Source organism: Anneissia japonica, unplaced genomic scaffold (genome assembly GCF_011630105.1).
Source record: "Anneissia japonica isolate Jap-2015-1 unplaced genomic scaffold, ASM1163010v1 scaffold10819_len38394_cov117, whole genome shotgun sequence".
In the NCBI taxonomy this organism is placed as follows: domain Eukaryota; kingdom Metazoa; phylum Echinodermata; class Crinoidea; order Comatulida; family Comatulidae; genus Anneissia; species Anneissia japonica.
Genome location: NW_022741048.1, coordinates 12,207 through 28,356, shown reverse-complemented (window position 1 = coordinate 28,356; position 16,150 = coordinate 12,207). Strand labels below are relative to the sequence as shown.

The following is a 16,150-nucleotide window of genomic DNA, read 5'->3' as shown; positions in this document are numbered from 1 at the left end:
TTTCTGATGATGACATAATTAATGTCGAAATATTGAATCCCAACACGATGATGACATAATTCCTGATGATGACATAATTAATGTCGAAATATTGAATCCCAACACGATGGCGTGTATTTCAATACTTGGAGTATGTATTATACTTTCTTATATAGATATACATATCTATTTTTCATTCTGTTGTGTGCGCTTTTTTTTACCTCCTTTTGATTTTTTTTTTCTTAAAATTAAAAATGTCTTTCATAATCACCATCATCATCATCATCATTATTACAGTACGACTACTGTAACACAACTTTATAAACTGCAAAAGGATAAAAACCAAACTGAACATTACAATAGCACAGTTCTGTATCTTATAAGACATGTCCTGGGATTTATGGATTTAAGACGAATTTAAGCTGATTTTTTCCACCCCCTGAGCAGTAGCCGTTATAGACCCAAAAATCTAAATTTTTGCATTATCGTGTATAGTGGAAAAAATGATTAATCTAACGAATAGGCTATTCCACTGGATTACTATCAGGTTAGCGGGTGACTTATATTAACAGACGTTTATAGTAGGTTTCAGTGCCCGGGTCCCAAACCTATAGTAGGAGTGAATTAGAAATTGTACAGCATTTAAATCAAAACCAAATTATATATATATAATGTTTACATATTTATATATTTTAAAAGTATTCATTTTGAGTGATCTCAGGAAAGAATTTGTATTGGCTAGCAAAAAAAAAAGCATTAGAAATCTAACACTGTTTACAAGGGGGCTGGATACGTTCCTGTATTATAGGTCTGTTTACAGCGTTTAATTTTAACCCCTAAATCATAACACGCTTTTGGCTTGTTTGAAGCACACAGTGAAGAATAGGACCACGGAAAGTAACCCAGTGATCAATTTTTGGCGCTATTTTATTCTATTATGGCTACCGTATATAATCTTGCTCATTTCCAAACCACTCCATGCACTTCTAGTGTCAAATTAAATTGCCTCGCGGGCCAAGCATACGGGCCGCCGATTAAGAACCAGGGATATATAGGCACCCCATGACAGGCTATAAAATATGGGAATACAACAGTTTTTGTCAAAGAAAATTCGATTGTGTGGACAGAGCGGATAAATACAAATATATTAAATCAAGCAAAAAAGTACGGTAACTTATCAGTATTTGCTCGGGGTATACGAATTGAAAGCAAGCAGATCTAAGAGGGGGGTAGCCCGGGGATGGAAATTCCAGATATGCAAGTCCCCAGACTCCTATTTCCTAAGGTGTTGTCAAGGAGACCATTGCATGTTGTTGCCACTGTATGGTAAATAATTTTCCAATTTATCTTATTATATAGATTAATAATTACCAAACTTTAGTTAAATATTAATGAGGCTAGTATAATGAGCAGGCGACATCATGTTTTAGATTAATGACATAATGTAAATAATGCCTTGTATTTAGATTGTTTCTTTTATTAACAATAAAATCGCGAACAAGTCTGATTGATACACCAATATTTGATTTTCCCAGTGTGAAGTATAAATGCAATAACGAATCACTGCAATGTACAGAACAAAATACAAAGATTAAACTTGGCGACAAAAAAGTCGGGGTGATGCTAATACCGTATGACTTGAAAAGATGGCTTTTCACGAAACACAATTTGATCAGAACAAAACACATGAACAAAACTTGGCAGCATATAGAGCCGCCCGGTATTTGCAGGACAATTGATATATATTTTTATGATCGTTGTTCTTTGGTTCACTAGCTGCTTATTATCATGCAAAATAGTACGATTACAAAATGCTATTGACGATAAAACCCAATAACCGTTGTACCTATATGATTTATAACAATGGGTTCTTCTATACCATGGGTCATGAATCAGGCATCAGGATGCATGCAATCCTTAAAATTTTAACTGCTGGGATAATGTTAAATTCAGCACAGCTTACTAAATAAGAATTAATATCAACATTGGGAGTTATTCTTTATACAGGAACGTAGGCAGGACTCTGAAAGGGGCGGGAGGGAGGGGGGGGGGGCGTTATGTGAGGTGCGTGGTACCGAGTAGGGGTGAGATTGTTCCCCTTCCTACGGTTGGGGACGCCACCTGTGGGGTACAGGTGGAAATCCCTCTGGGATGTAGCGCACTCTGAACGTTTAAGGATGAGAGGATAAGTGAGAAATTACAATAGACACATCATAAATAATATATAATAATAATTAATAACTCAATAGAAGGGGATCCAGGAATTCGAGAGACGGCCAAAAGAGGGACTTTCACAGACTGACCATGGCTTGGTGCTGAAGTAAGAACATAATATTATGATTAGTGCACCTCTAGATGGCCAGAAATTACACTCTCAGACTTAAATTTGAATATATTTTCCCCCTTAAAAAATGTAAAAAATGTAGGTGGGTGGGAGTCTTGAATCTGCCACTGCTTAAAATATTCTTCATCCAAAATAGTCATAATCACGAAAAATAGGAATGAAAAAACCAGATATCACATCATGAAAACAAATTTATGCACTGACTAGATGGCCAGAAATGAAACTTTTAGTCATCTGCATAGCAAAATAAAGCGCCTCATGATAGTTTATTGGGGATATTTGGCAACCATAGAGGTCTTATTAATATGTGATGTACCATAATAAAGCTTAAAAACACTGTCTTTATGAATGTAGGCTACTTTACCTACTAAAATACCGCTTTACCGTGACCTCAGCCTCCGATGGTTGGGGCTGAGGTGAGAAAATTTGAGGAAATAGTACCTCTAGATGGCCGCAAATGACACTTTTATATAGAAAAATCCATCATCACATCACCATTAAATGAAGCGCCAACAAATTTCTCATGATTTTTTATCAGGGATTCTCAGCAACCATAGAGATCTAATTAAATATCTAGGACAATTTATGCCTAGGCCTTAATATAGTCCTACTAAGCTTTAACTACTATAATAACTATGATCAAATCCCGTGCCAAATTAAATTGCCTCTCAGGCCAAATTTTTAATATTATTAATAGGGCGCCTATTATTACCTATTATCTTGATCACGATCATCATCATCATTATTAATATTACAGTACTATTACTACTTTTATTGATAGACGTTATTGGTAGGTTTCTATCAGAGCACCTATAGTAGGAGTCACTTACAAATTGTACAGAATTTAATTCATTACCAAATTATATGTATATAAATAACGTGTACATATTTACATATTTTAGAATTATTCATTTGGAGTGATCCCAGGAAGCTAACACCATATGACTTGAAAAGATGGCTATTCACGAAACACAATTTGATTAGAACAAAACTTGACATCATAGACCCCGGTATTTACAGGACAATCGAAATACAATTTTATAAGCGCTTTTCTTTGGTTCATTTGCTGTCTATCATCATGCAAATTAGTACGCTTATGAGTGTATTGACGATAAAACCCAATAACCACTTTACCTCTATGATTTATAACAATGAGCTTCTATCTACCATGGGCCATGAATCAGGCATCAGGACGCGTGCAATCCTTAAAATTTTAACATATGATAAAGTTTACTTCCGCCTATGATGGCCCAATGATGATATTGTTGGCTATGTTAAGGTGACTATAATGAGAGTAAATTTTACACGTTAAATGCAAACACTCCTTTTCTAATAATAAATTATGCGCCTAACTTCAAAGATAATAAGAATAATAATAATAATAATAGTAATAATAGTTTAAACGTGGACCATGTCCATGGTTTAAATGCCTGAACAAAATATTCATCAACTAAATGTGATTACAACAAGTAAATATACATAATCATCACAGACTCTATGTCTGTGATAATATAATTAATATGTTTTGTTGATTTTATTATAACCACCAACAACCAATCACACAAAACGCAAAAAAGTATAAATAACATTACGTGACGATGCATTTTATTGTTACAAATGAAGCGTTTCTATTTTGAAGCAGTAGAATGCTAAACCAAAGGCCTAAACATAATGTTGTTTTCACATCACAATTTAACACTACAACTTTTGTTGACGCGATTTATATACAGTCACAATTTACACATTTAGGCCTATAATGCGCAGATTGCATATAAATGTTTAAGTTTTGATCAGCATGCTTCACAATGGTTCTGTTGCAGACGTATATTCAGAGCAGTGACCATGCACCCCGACCCATAACTCATTTTTTTTACTCCTTGCAGGGGCGGCGACCCCAAAGAGGTGTCAGATTTCCTCCACAAAAGCAAAGTGGGTGTGGTCGAGCTTCGATTAAAAAGTTCCGAAAGTGGTCCTGGGGACGAAGCCCACGAAAATTTTGACAATTTAGGGGTTTCAAGGGCTTATTTAATCGATTTTAGAGTCTACTAATATGTAAAGAATACATATAATATTTTTTCTCCCCGACGAATTGTGCTTTTTCTCCCCCACCCCCTGGCGCCACCCCTGACTCCTGGGTGGAGAGAACCAACCATCTGCCCCCACACAGAAAAAAATATATATAAATGAAATATATGTAAAAGAAAAAAGAGAAAAATTCTAAGAGAAAATATCCAGCAAGTGTTATGTATAGAATACTTCACTGAAATGTTAGTAGTCCGAGGACAATAGAAATTATATTATGTAACGTCACAAAACAGCTTAAAATTTGTAAACCGGGCTTAGAATTATGGGGAACTATTTTTGCCAAAAAAAATAATTTATCATCTTAAAACATAAACAATGTAATGAATACCACAATAAATGAGCAGTACGTACTAGTATTTATGATTTATATCAATTCAAAAGTCATAATTATAATTGAACAATTAACTATAAATATATAAATAAGATTTAATCTATAAAACGACTAAGAATAAATTTGAATTTCTAATAGCTTATTACATTATTATCAATCAAATTATTTACAGTATTTAAAGTAAATGATTGAGATTATCAATGTTGCACATTTATATTATTATTATAAATATTGTTATAAATATACAAATTAGAGTAAAAATACCTCATAATTATATGTACAGAAGTGAATTATTACTGCTATTATAATTAAACAAGACAGGCACTATTATTATTATATTTACAGTATGAATATTACAATATTAAAATTGTACATCATTAAAATTATAACAATTAAAATTATCAAAATTTAATCAAACTTACTGATACACATACCTCATAATTATATGTACAACATTGAATTATTACTGCTTATGCATTATATTTAAACATGATAAATTATCACAATTAAAATTACAGGTATATGAATTTAATTAAAATGATTAATACCAGTGGTAGATTCATAATCTAAATCCACTTTTATTTGGTTAAACACCTTAAGAAAACTAATCGTCTAGATGTGTTATTGATGTGTGTGTGTGTGTGTTTTTTTTCTTTTTTGGTCTGTAGTTTAAGCTTATTAAGGGGGAGGCTACTTATTAGCCACTAGTCAATCGACTATGTGGCTATCTTGCCTTCCCAGGTTTTGTAACGAATTTTCATGAATAAAAAAATTACATACTCATTTATGTATTGACCTTGAGGTAGTATAACAATATGAACTGAATTTGGTGTATAAAAGAACTTGTACAACGTAGTTAATGTTCATGCATAGCAGCGTTAGGAAGTGACGTCATTTTCAGTCGTAAGGAAAAAAAATTGGATGCTACACGATTTGAAACCACTACCCTGAGGATTTTAAAGCAAACATGTTATCCACCAGGATAAAAATCCACTATACTTGTATACTCTAGGTCTATACTGTGATGAAGTCATTAGTACATGCTTAGGCCTATTGCAATCATTCATGTTACACAACTATTTTTAACAGTGATCCATTTATATTTTGCATATATGCGTGTGGAAAAAAGGTGGGTGGATGTATTGTATGGAAAATGTACTGACGTCATTATTATATAAGTACATACTTTAATCACTATGCTACACTGGCTTTCCATGCATAATGTAATTTTTCACAAATATTTATTCCTCTGGAAACAGTGCTTGCTTTCTTTGGGTAGTCTGTCAGATTGCGTCAGTTTTAATCAAAATTGTTTGACATTCTAGTGTTGGGACAATGGACCAAATGATTGTTTCGATACTGATGGATACGGATAAGATTTACAAGCTTGATAACTACTCATTCACCTGGTGTTACACAGAAGTGTTTTGGGTAAGATCTACAGAAGTGCCGAATCAATTTCATCGTCAGTGTAATGTCAGTGTATTGACATCTTTCTATTTAAGATTTTTTCCTTTTCTCTATCAAAAAACAGATTTTTTTCCATCAATGAAGAATGTAGCAACATTCGACACTCGTAAGTTGGTTTGTCTTCAGAAGACATCTCAACGGTTGGTTTACAACGTCACAAGTGAGGTAATTGCACTGTAAAAACAAAATCCAATGAGAATTATTTCGCTAATCATGTTTAATAAATAAATTAAACTTTACTTGTTTAATTTTCAGGAATATTGAATTACGATGACTATTATTCTTCAAAGTTTTTTTCATACAATCTTGTGAAACCAGCGGTGAACCCTACTTCCACAGGATTATGCTTTATAAATTGACCAGAGTTTTAATGTTTCAACGTTTAGTGTATTTTAAAGTATCGACTGTGAGTCTCTCTGCTCGCACACCTTAAATAAATCTGCGGGTGCCTTAAAACGTTGTCAAAACAATAGAATATTAAATATCTTATAATTACAATAAGCTTTAATTACAAGCGGTCACAGACGGCCAGCTGTAAATTAAAAAGTGTACGCGTTGGCTGTTAAAGTTCGAAAGGGGGGGGGGGGTCACAATTTCAAGAAGAAAGCATTGGATGCTTTAGAAGGCAGCTACAAAGTATGTTTCTGATAAAATTTATTTTCATAGGCCTACATCATTCATCGTATTATATCATAAAATATAGAAATATATAAACTGCGTCAAAGTGCCCTTAAAATTACCAGAAAAATCATTAAAACAATATTACAATCACAAAAAAATTAATTTACTTACAACAAAAGGAGCAGTGGTGTCCACACAGCATTTGCCGATAAGGCCTATAGACCTAAAATGATTAAAATCAGATGGTTTCTCAGATCAGATTACGTTATAATACTGTACAAATATGTGAAAAATTGATGTTATGATGGTCTACCTTCGAATACATAAAATAGTACACATGATAATAATCTGTTAGCTAAACCATTCTTTAATCATGACTGTGAGTCTTTCTGCTCATGATAACATTCAAAATACAAAAGAATGTAACATAAAATCCATGTCATGGTATTTAAACAGTGAGGAATACCTTCTGTCAGTGTGTTCAATACCATTAGAGGAAGATTAATGGTTCCCAGCGAATCAATGAATTCCTTCATATTTTTTTCACTGATTTTCAGTTTATCTTCTAGATCTGTGATCATTTCCCAGCAATCAGTATAGTTCTTACAAGGCGTATTATATAATCCGTCGATCTGCGCCACATTGGTTGGGGTCAGTTCCATTCCAAATTTCATTAGCTTCTGTCTGTGAGATGTGAAATCTGCGCAAATGCTTCCTTCCTTTACATCTGGGAATGATGGCAGTTTTTTTTTTATCTCAGATGAAAGACCAAAATGTTTGGTTATGCTAATTGTATCACACAGAAGTCTAAGTTTCCGTGAACTCAGATGATCAAGTCTGAACAAAATATTGAGCAAATCCAACGTTTTAGTTAATCTTGCCAGCTCGCCATGTTCCACATGATCTCTGAACAACAGTTTCAGCATAGCAAGACAATGGTGACTGTCATACCAGTTTGAAACAACAACTTTAAGCAAACTGAAGTCCTCACCTGGCAAAGAAATAAAATAATTATTAAGGTGTCAATATTTAACCATCATTTTGCTTGGATGAGCGTATATTATTCCATTACTAAATATCGATAACAATTGCCGGGAGTGGATTATGTTGACAAGCAATTCCTACACAGCATAAACACATGGTAAATAACAACAACAACAACAACAATTATTATTATTATTATTATTATTATTATTATTATTATTATTATTATTATTATTATTAGTATTATTATAATGTCATCTTATCCACTCACAGACCTGTTTGCAGCATCTCTTTGAATAAACAATAATTTGACCAGGAATTTTATAATTACCTAAGAATGAAGTAATTATCTAAATAAAATTTTAATAAATAATTTGAAATATAATTTGAACCAAGAAACATCAAGTAAAACAATGCAATAATGATGATTATTCCTCTTATTCATTGCATTTACTGTATTCCACTTGATGTATTACATTTTAACGCATTTTCTTTACATGTAACCTGTTGTATAAACATATCTCTTCAGAAATCCAGTTTCGTTTCAAATTCTTAAGATGACACCATGTTATTAGTTTTTGATAATGTGTAAACTAGTGTTACGCACATACACAAAATAGTATAGAGCATGCAGGCCCTTGAGTTGTATCCGAAGCCGAGGATGGACGAGGCGTATCTGCAGCCGAGGATAACTGAAGCGTATCCACAGCCGTAGCCAAGGATGGATGAGGCAAATCCGTAGCCGAGGTCGGATGAGGCGTATCCATAGCCGAGGATGGATGAAGTGTATCCGTAGCCGAGTTCGGATGAGGCATATCTGCACCCGAGGATGGATGAGATGTAGCCGAGGGTGGATGGGGTGTACCTGTAGCCGAGGATGGATGAGGCCTACAAATAGCTGAGGAAGGACGAAGCCTACCAGTAACCGAGGATGGATGAGGGGCATCAGTAGCCGAGGATGGATGAGGCGTATCCGTAGCCGAGGATAGGTGAAGTGTACTACCAGTAGCCGAGGATGGATGAGGCGTACCAGTAGCCGAGGATGAATGAGGCATATCTGTAGCCGAGGGTGGATGAGGCGAATCCGTAGCTGAGGTTGTATGTTTAATATCTATGTATTGTAATAATGTCATTTAAGATAAACTAGACACTTTCAATTATTACTTATTGTTTTCATTTTTAAAATTTGTGATTAAAGTAATTTAGAGATTTTGTTCCTTAAAGAAATAAAATAAACCCCATCTAACATATCATCTAATTATTATTTATTAAATATATATTAATTTTAAAAGATTACACGACATTGATGTACTCAATAAAATATTATCTACATTAATTACATTATTATTCCAATGGCTTCCCACTTGCATACCTTCTTTAAACAGCCTCTGTACATTAGCTGTTGACATTGCTATACGTTCCCCTGTTTTATCACAAGTCATAAGCTTGGACTTTAAGCAGTACTCAAGTTCTTGTAAGTGTGGTTCCTCCGTGTCTGAACAGACTAAGCAAAGGATTTTCAGAGCATAGCCGACAACTTTCTTAGATGGATATACTTCATCCAGCTCTTGCTTCAAAACATCCAAAACCTGTAATATTAAAATAATATATATTAATTTATAATAACTACATATAAACTATAAGTAGCCATTTTTTGAAAATCAAATATGAATTAATTATTTTACATGGTAACTTAAAAACAACCAGTCAATTATGTAAATTACCTCTGTACATATATCAGGATCCGGTTTACATGCTGGCTTGTATGCACCATGCGCCTCTTTCTCTCTACTTCGTGTTATTTCAAGCTTAATATTTTTGAAACAGTAAATACAGTGTCAAGTTATAAATCACAGGTAGTAATATACGGTACTATTTGCAAGACAGTTAAAACTCAATGCATTCAATATCAATAACATCATGATTAAAGCTGTTTTATTGTAACAAAATGTGATTTAACGGAGAAATAAAGAGTCAAATAAAATTTACCTTCAAAGACTGTTTGTTATCAATGGATATCCGACCTAATTTCAGGTAATGCTTATGATCGAATCCTATTTCAGCCTGATTCTGATACAGCTTTGGGTCTTCACACTGAAGTTTATCCTTACTCAGGTTCACAAATCTAACGACCAAGACATGGTAGACGGCATCAGGGAGAAAGTGTTTAGGAGTCACATAGATGGATACTGTCTGCTCATCGTCTTTCTTAATTTCCAAATTATCTGTTTTGGTTTTCATCCGTGAGGGAACGACAAATAGTCGAGTGCCATCTTCTGATGCATTCTTTATTTATGATTAATTAAAAATACAAATAATACACAATTTTAGTTCGAATTGGAGGAGGGGAGAGGGCATGTGAAATGGTCTCCTGTCGCCACTACCAGCCCTTTGTATTCCCCCTCTTTCTAAAAAATGCAAATAAAAGCATAGGCCCGTATTCTCGAAAGTGAACTCACTTTAGTCCTGGACTAAATCTGGATTTAAACCAGGACTATCTGAAAGTGGTATTCTCGAAGGTGGACTAAATTTAGTCTAGGATTAGGCCAGATCTCTTGTCAGCACTACCAGCCCTTTGTATTTCCCCACTATCTCAAAAATGTGAAATGAAAACATAATGATTAAATTATATAAAAGGAATTTTATATGGGATCAATTTAACAGCCATAGTCTCAGATTAGGAGTCTTATAAAAAAGTTTCTGTTTGGCGCATTGAACTTTGTGTTTAGACAAAACATGTTTTTGTCTGAACAAAACTGACTTTTAATGTACCAAGTGACGTCAACCGATGAAACAGCAAGTTAGTAAATCCTTTTTGACCAAAGAACCCTTTCATGTTCCTTCATCGTTAACTAATAATAACAAAAAACCATAACAGCAACAACAAAAAAATAATAATTTTAATAATAATATTAATAACAAAAATAATATTAATAATAATAATAACAATAACAATAATAATAATTACAAAATATTAATAATTATTATTAATAAAAACACCAATCTTCCAATACTGTGCATGATCAGATTTTAAAAATATGTGTTTTGAGATTGGTCTTAAAAATAGCAACTGGAGGTGAGCGAGTTCTGTCGTTAATATTAGTATTGATTTTTATTTTAATTTTTGGCAACATGGATCTTGGAAAACTGGGTTTCACAATTTTTGAGTTGGCAATTTGATATTCGGCAAATTGTGTTTTTGCAAAGTGGACTTGGCAATCAGGGATTCGGCAAACTGGGTTTCGGCAATCTGCCAAACCATAGAGAAAATAGAACTGTTCTATTTTCTCTATGGCCAAACTAAGCCTGGTTTCCATAAAAAAAAAATCGCTACACGCTGTCGTCGACTCCTTTGGCGACGTTGTCAGTTGAATAAAGCCTGCTTCCTTAAAATTGCTACGCTACATTGTCGCGGGATACAATGTTTTTAGTACAATCGTTGTACTGTTTAGCAGCCCCTGCAGCAATTGGAAAGGCTCATCCATTCGACTGACCATTTTCGGTGATAAGAATGGAAGCCAGGCTTCATGAAGCATTAAGGAGTGCAGTGAAAACGCTGTAGCGACTGTGTAGCGATGCAATGGAAACCAAAGGTTAAATATTCGGCCTACGACATTTATTCACATAATATATATTTTATGTTTGAAAAGTAAAAAGAGAAGAGACTCTGACGTCTAGGTGGCATTAGACCATACCTTTTCCAAGAGAAGTCCAAATGTCTTCATAATTTCAATGAAGTCTTCAAAGATGTCGTCACCATCATCTTTACTGGCTTTAAGTTCATTTTCCCATAAATGACGGGCTAGCTGTTCTGCAAAAATTCCTTTATCCTCTAATTCATGCCAGTACTTCATCATCACTGGAACCTATGAATAAACAAACCCGTATATCAATACTGTAAAATGTTGATATAAAATTCAACTCTAGTGTGAATAATGATTAAAATGATAATATAGGCATATTATATTTGTAAGAAATATTATATTTGTAAAAAACAGCATATAAAATCAACAATTTTTTAATAACCTCTTTAAAAGAGCTTATAAAAACAGCAATCAAAATATAGTTTGGTACTTCGATCTATGAGATGTAAAATATAATTATTTTTTACATCTCCCTGCTTTGATAACATTAAATTTTGGTCAAGTTTGAAGTAGGCCTAATTGTAATTATAATCTTTAACATAAAAATGTAATTAATGTTAGTAGGATAAAGGATCTTTATTGAGCCAGGCAGTATTTCTCTGACTTTACCGGAGTTTTTCTTTTACAATGGTACCAGGCCTAATAACTAAGTAGTATTAAAAATGCGCATTGTTTTCTAACAGCATGGACGGTCTAAAAAGACCAGAATTTAGCTCTCCTAATCCCAAAGATTCATATGCCTACTAGTAGCAAACGACTGCTATCCAAAAGCTTCCACTAATGCGTTAGGTATCAAATAAGATTCATAACGAGGCTTACAGTAATAAAAGACAAATTCCGCTAGGTTGGTCACGTGACCAGAGGCGGATCCAGCGAGAAGCCACAAGGGCCCGTGCCCACCCCCGCCCCCTCCTCAGTCAGTCCCGCCGAAAAGCGAAAAGTAAAACAAGAAATAGAAACAATTGAGAAGAATTTAATTGATTAAATAAGAAAAAAGGAAGTGTACCCATGAGTTGATTGGCGGACTTAGTATTGGTCTCACTAATCAATGTAAAAAAGGACCAATAATCGGAGATCTACGACAGGGGTTTTACTTCATATTTCCGGAATGTAGCACCCAGCTAGAACAGCTAACCATGCTCAGTGGCTTAACACATCCTAGCTTTGTAGCACCACTGAACCAAATGTGATTCGTTAATACATAACAGCATAATGTGTCAGTGACATCGAGCTTGAAAATGATTTGTATAAAACAAACCACCAAGATATTTGGAACTATTTTATTAGTAGTTATTTAAATACAAAACTGAATATGTTACTAGGCAGCGACAATATATATGCAGAATATGAACAAAACGAAACAACCAATAATATTTTTGATATGGCTTGTAAGTCCTTTTTAAAAAGAGCATGAAAAGCAAGAGGTGAAATTTTAGCAAATGTAAAAACAAAATAATTCTTATCAATTTTATATATTTTAAATGTATTTTATTTATTTTAACTGCTCGAAACTTTTAATTTATTTAAATACCTGCACTTATATTTTAAAAGAGTTTTAAGAATTTAAACAGTAATTACTCTTTATTTCCGGTGTGCATATTCGTCTTTTAAACAAATAATTCAAACATTTTTCTGCCATAATTTGAAATTTTATTAGTTTAATGCTCTTTTCAATGCTAACTTGTACTTAAATAATTGTCATTTTACTGTTTTTCTTGTATTGTAGGCCTACGTGTTTTCTTACTATACTGTGCTTTTTTGTAACGGTTATAACGTTCTGTATTGTTTGAATGTTTTTATTGTGAACGCACCACTTGATAGTGTGTGCCACTGATATAAAAGTGTACGATTCAATAAAGTTATTATTATTATTATTATTATTATTATCGACTGTAGGGCATATATTAATCTACCGCGCGCCCGGGCGCTTAAAATATTTTTTTGCACTTTCTGAGGGGCGCTAATTCAAACGGGGCGCTTATTTGAACGGGGCGCTTATGAAAACAGAGTGGAAATTGAGGGGGCGCTTATGGAAATAGATGAAAATCGAGGGGTTCTTATGGGAGATTATTAAATTCAAGAGGCACTTATGAATGAAAACAAATTATTTCAAGGACATTACGAATGGTGGTTAGGCGGAAATGGTAATCGTCCTGAGAACATGGCTCATGACAAGAAGGCGTGAATGTTTACATAACAGCAAAATTAGTGGTGGTGGCTAGTGGATAGCTTGTTGGTCATCGGCCGATTGAGATTAGTTGGATGGCAGGATCATTGTATTTTTTCTTGAAAACTCAGATGAGAATGTGCTATAAAAGGTCGGAAAAAGAAAAAGAGGAGTACGACTAGGCATAGACAAATATGTAAAATGAGTAAAGTTGGAAATATACTGTCTGTTCAGGGATCGGAGCTCTCATCAGTCCAAGAGAAATATCCTCATTTTGATATTGACCTAAGAAGAATGTGTTTCCACTCTGCAGCTCAAATCATGCCAACAAATACAGTCCCAGGATTGATTGGATTATTGACTTGCTAAAAAGAAAATCTTATGAAATTATTGAGGGGTTGCTTATTCAAATTAGAAGTGGGCGCTTTATTAAACGGGGCGCTTAAGGAAATGTTCACGGTTATTCAAATGGGGCTCTTATTCACGCGAGTACGGTATTTGTGATGGGTTGCCCATCCGGCCAGGACCCCTACATTATTTTGCCAAAATTTTAAAAATGCAGATAAAATACTCAAGTCTGAATGAGTGTCATTTCCGGGCATCTAGGGGTCCCATAATTATAATTTGCTTTTCGACTCCCAGTACACTGTACAGAATATATTATAGATCTTTGATTAGACGGTTTGCGACGCCCTGGAGGAGAAGGGTGTATAGGAGAGGAGGACAGCATAACTCGCGTTGGAAAAAAGACAATAATTTTGTTGAGGAGCCCTACTCTGAAGAAGCATTTTTACCATCTGAGAGTGCCATTTCCGAGCGTCTAGAGGGACCTATTCATAAAATGTGCTTATTTCAGCACCAACCATGGTGGGGCTGAGGTGGGTGTCTATTTATTTATTCTGTTTTACTCTTAGATAAAGATGGCAGGCTATAAAGAAAAAATAAACTCCTATTCCTAATGTGGATTCACCTACCATATAGGCCAACATATTCAGAACAAATTGATTTTTTTTATTTAGCTAGGCTTTAGACAATGATAATAAAAATAATAGTACCAAACTAAAATAGCTGAGTGTCGACTACCTAATCCCTCCCCCCCCCCCCCAAAAAAAAAAAATAAAATAAAAAATAAAAATTCTGGATCCGTGAAGAGGCAGTGCGAGGGACGCTAATCTGCTTTTTCTGAGTGTGTCTTCTGTATTAAAGCACATTTTGGATGTTGAATAATGTTGGTTGCGATGCCAGTAACTATACCAAATTGATTGGCAATTGAAATTAAAAGTTTTGCCATTAAGGTATTGGCAGGTGAATCCATTTTACGTAGATGCTTAAACAAAGTAAAGAAACACTTAGTTAAAGAGGTAAAATTCATAACATTATGGCAGTAAAAATATGTCTCTCATTTTATACCTACTAAAGACCAAACCCCTAAGGAATTGTTTATCATTATTTTTTAATGTCCTGGTTGTAATGTAATATTTTGTCCACAGATAGATGCTTATAAACTAGACTTAAAGAACATTCTTCACGATCTGATAAATGGTCATACAAAATTGTGAGGAACTTCAATATGTTTTAGGTTTACAAGGTATACTTGAAAATGATAACTATAGATTGTAATGTAAGTAATACATTAATTTTTTGATACTGTTTAATACTAATATTATTGACAGTTCGCAAAATTGGTCTACACTCTTGTTTAAAGAAGCGTTTGCTATACGTAGGCTACACTCATTGCCTAAGAATGGGCGGAAAGCTTCAAAGGAGCTTTCTTTGTTTTTGTAGTTAGCTTTGATCAGTAGAGTAAGAAAGAGTGCTTTGATGGGTGCTACTATGGGTAATGTTTTGATTGGTCGAACACTTTTGGTACTTGTGCACAAAAGCTTACAAATATGGATCATTTTTCATTCCAGGTGATGACATAATCAATGTCGAAATATTGAATCCCGACACGATGGCGTGCATTTCAATACTTGGAGTATGTATTATACTATCTTAGGCCTAAACACTATTTTGAACAATCGTAGTTCCTTTCCTTGTCAGTTATTTCTCACGTTAAAAGCAGGCACTTGTTTTCGCCACCATAACATTACCCTTTCCTATACTTTAACACTGATTGCACTGAAAATCCCCATGTAGTAATACCCAATGTCACATGACCGGCTGTAAAAAAACTTCACGAAATATGTCTATTACTGAGTGTATTTATAATGTAATTAGGATAAAACTTAAACATTAAAACTTAAAAATTAAACGGAACAGAAGAGAAAATCCGATCCGAATGACAATAAACTCCTAAGCCAAGAACTAGCTAAGTTTCGTTAGGGTCTGTACCCTACCTGCACTGATGAGGCATATAAGGCCAAAATGGATCCGTCTGAAAATATTTGTATTTTTTTCAGTAGATATTTAGTTTATTTTGTTCATTCTGATTGGATTTTCTCTACTCTTCCGTTTTAAATTTTTAACTGTTTTGCATTATGTGGCCGTTTGTTGTTTTATGGGATTGTCCCATTTGCCTATTA

The 16,150-nt window shown here is 34.1% G+C and overlaps 1 protein-coding gene and 1 long non-coding RNA gene across 2 annotated transcripts in view; both read right to left on the bottom strand.

Annotated features, from left to right (window-relative positions):
* Positions 1-6,055: 6,055 nt before the first annotated feature.
* On the bottom strand, positions 6,056-7,821 carry LOC117118558. The gene is made up of 3 exons (XR_004447067.1): positions 7,297-7,821; positions 7,002-7,053; positions 6,056-6,383 (listed from the first exon to the last, which is right to left on the bottom strand). It is a non-coding gene; the product is annotated as an uncharacterized LOC117118558 (long non-coding RNA).
* A 592-nt stretch (positions 7,822-8,413) lies between these two features.
* LOC117118556 overlaps positions 8,414-16,150 on the bottom strand; it is a gene marked incomplete at its 5' end in the record, with an annotated part of 19,885 nt that continues 12,148 nt past the window's right edge. The window contains 5 exons of the mRNA XM_033263172.1: positions 8,414-8,925; positions 9,187-9,403; positions 9,539-9,622; positions 9,804-10,100; positions 11,510-11,680. Of these exons, the coding sequence (XP_033119063.1) occupies positions 8,414-8,925; positions 9,187-9,403; positions 9,539-9,622; positions 9,804-10,100; positions 11,510-11,680 (1,281 nt within the window). The remainder of the gene's footprint in view (positions 8,926-9,186; positions 9,404-9,538; positions 9,623-9,803; positions 10,101-11,509; positions 11,681-16,150) is intronic.